The sequence below is a fragment of the Lontra canadensis genome, unplaced genomic scaffold (genome assembly GCF_010015895.1).
Source record: "Lontra canadensis isolate GAN:19392208 unplaced genomic scaffold, GSC_riverotter_1.0 scaffold80, whole genome shotgun sequence".
Lineage (NCBI taxonomy): Eukaryota > Metazoa > Chordata > Mammalia > Carnivora > Mustelidae > Lontra > Lontra canadensis.
Window position 1 is genome coordinate 9565705 of NW_022631074.1, and position 2433 is coordinate 9568137.

The 2433-nt window shown below is 35.0% G+C and overlaps 1 protein-coding gene across 1 annotated transcript; it reads left to right on the forward strand.

Annotated features, from left to right (window-relative positions):
* Positions 1–1151: 1151 nt before the first annotated feature.
* Positions 1152–2081, forward strand: LOC116882069 (olfactory receptor 5AC1-like). The gene has a single exon (XM_032882263.1). It carries the CDS (start codon positions 1161–1163, stop codon positions 2079–2081), a length of 921 nt encoding a protein of 306 aa, XP_032738154.1. The 5' UTR covers positions 1152–1160.
* Positions 2082–2433: the final 352 nt, after the last annotated feature.

A 2433-nucleotide genomic window follows, 5' to 3' on the forward strand; every position in this document is an offset into this window, starting at 1 on the left:
ATGTAAGGCAAAATTGTAAGTCAAAGGGTATATGTATTTACTAAAAACTTAAATGGTATCATATAAAATTGCTCTTTCTAGAAGACTGTTGCAATTCATAGATCCACAATTAACATGAAAGGAGCACTTTTCTCACCTCAGTCAGCAGTATTTATTCACTTTAATTTCTGCTAATCTGATATGTGAGAAAGGAAGTATCTGTGTATGTGTTTGTGTGTGCATGCCTGGACTTGCACATGTGTGTTTATGTGTGACACATAGAAAACTAGGCATCTTTTCATTTTATTTGTTGGTTATTCATCTGTAAACTTGCTTGTTCATATCCTTTATTCATTCTTCTTTTAGATTGTTTGCCTTGTTCTTATCTATTTTTATGTTATTCTCATATTACGTATTATGTTATTCATAAATCTGTATCTTCCATATACACTGTAAAATGTATTTCCCAACCTATTATATGCCCTCTGACTCTGTCCAATACTCTTTTCTGGATAAGAATTTCTCTAATCACTATGTTATATTGTTGTCTCCCAAATTTCTTAGAAAATATCCATGCTGTGAGTTAGGAGCCTAACCTTGTTCATATCCAGACAGATAGCCAAGAATGGCAGCACAATCCATTAAATCCATCATCTTTCTCCTACTGAACTGAAGCATCGTATTGTCTTATGCCACATTTCTGTATATAATGGAATCTATTTCTGAGCTGGCTGCCTATTATTGCATTGACCCTCTTGTGTATTCTTATTCCACTATCTTAATGTTTTGATTATTATATCTTTATGTTGTAGTTCAGTAGAAATTAAGGTACTCTTGACTGTTCTTAACTATTTACATTTTTCTTGGGTAAAATGGGAAATTTCTTTCTTTCATATAATGTGTAGATGAGCATATACAGTTCTTAAAACCTCTGTTGGATTGAGAAGGATTTGTATTTAATTTTCTTGTTACTTTAGGTGAATTATCACTTAAAACTTTTTATTATGGAAATTTTTGAATGTATATTAAAGGACATATATAAAGGTAAAAATTTAAAAATTGGTAATCATATGAGAAGCACCTTTTACATCAGTTACACAAAAAATACACAGTTTTTATGATTATTTTGTGACTGTTTCAATAATATCTTTCTTTTATTTTACCATCTGGACAGGTTGGATATGGCAGAAGAAAATAAGACACTCGTGGCTGAGTTTGTTCTCACAGGACTTACAGATCTTCAAGGGCTGCAGATCCCCCTGTTCCTGGTGTTCTTGGTCATCTACCTCACCACCATGGTGGGCAACCTTGGACTGATTTTTCTCATCTGGAAGCATCCCCATCTTCACGCCCCCATGTACTTATTTCTCAGCAGTTTAGCCTTTGCAGATGCTTGTACTTCATCATCTGTAACTCCCAGGATGCTTACACATTTTTTATCCAAGAATCACGTGATATCACTTTTTGACTGTATGGCTCAGTTTTATATTTTTGGTTCTAGTGCCACCACAGAGTGTTTCCTGCTGGTAGTAATGGCTTATGACCGCTACATAGCCATATGCAACCCTTTGCTTTATCCAGTCTTAATGTCCAGGAACCTCTGTACTCAGTTCATTGGTGTTTCATATTTCATGGGTTTTCTACATTCAGCAACTCATGTGGGTTTGTTATTTAGATTAACTTTCTGCAGGTCCAATGAAATACATTACTTCTACTGTGAAATTTTACAACTTTTCAAAATTTCTTGCACTGATCCTACAGTTAATACACTTCTGGTTTTAATCTTTTCGGCCTTTATACAAGTCTTTACTTTTATGACCATCATGGTTTCTTATATCTGTATCCTCTTTGCCATCATGAAAAAGAAGTCTGAAAAGGGCAGGAGCAAAGCCTTCTCCACATGCAGTGCCCACCTGCTCTCTCTTCCGTTGTTCTATGGCACACTCTTCTTCCTGTATGTGCGTCCTGGTTCTGACCACACTGATGATCATGACAAAATGTATTCTTTATTTTACACAATAATAATTTCTCTGCTAAATCCTTTTATTTACAGCTCGAGGAACAGAGAAGTTATAGGTGCCTTGAGAATAATGAAGAAATAAATAGTTGTCAATTTTCAAAATGTTTCTCTTTTATCATCTGCTGAAAAAACACCCCAAGTCCTGACTGCCATTCCACCAGAAGGCTAATGGTCAGAGGAGTTAATAAAGTGTGTGTGAAGCATCCCAGCTTCCCAATAAGCTTTCTTGGAATGGGTCCAGTGAAAGTTTGGGAACATTACCTCTAGAACTTGCTTAATTAGAAATATTGTGCTTTATTTTTATCTGAAGCACTTAACTTTTGCAAATTGGTTATTTTCTAGGACTTTCCAAAATTTCAGAACGATACAGACAATTATGGAGAGAAATAGCTGTAATAGAGGCTGGCATATAGAGTTAGTCTTTTAGTTCATGA

Excerpts from the sequence above, each read along its gene's own strand:
- LOC116882069 (XM_032882263.1), top strand. The coding sequence starts at position 1,161 with ATGGCAGAAGAAAATAAGACACTCGTGGCTGAGTTTGTTCTCACAGGA.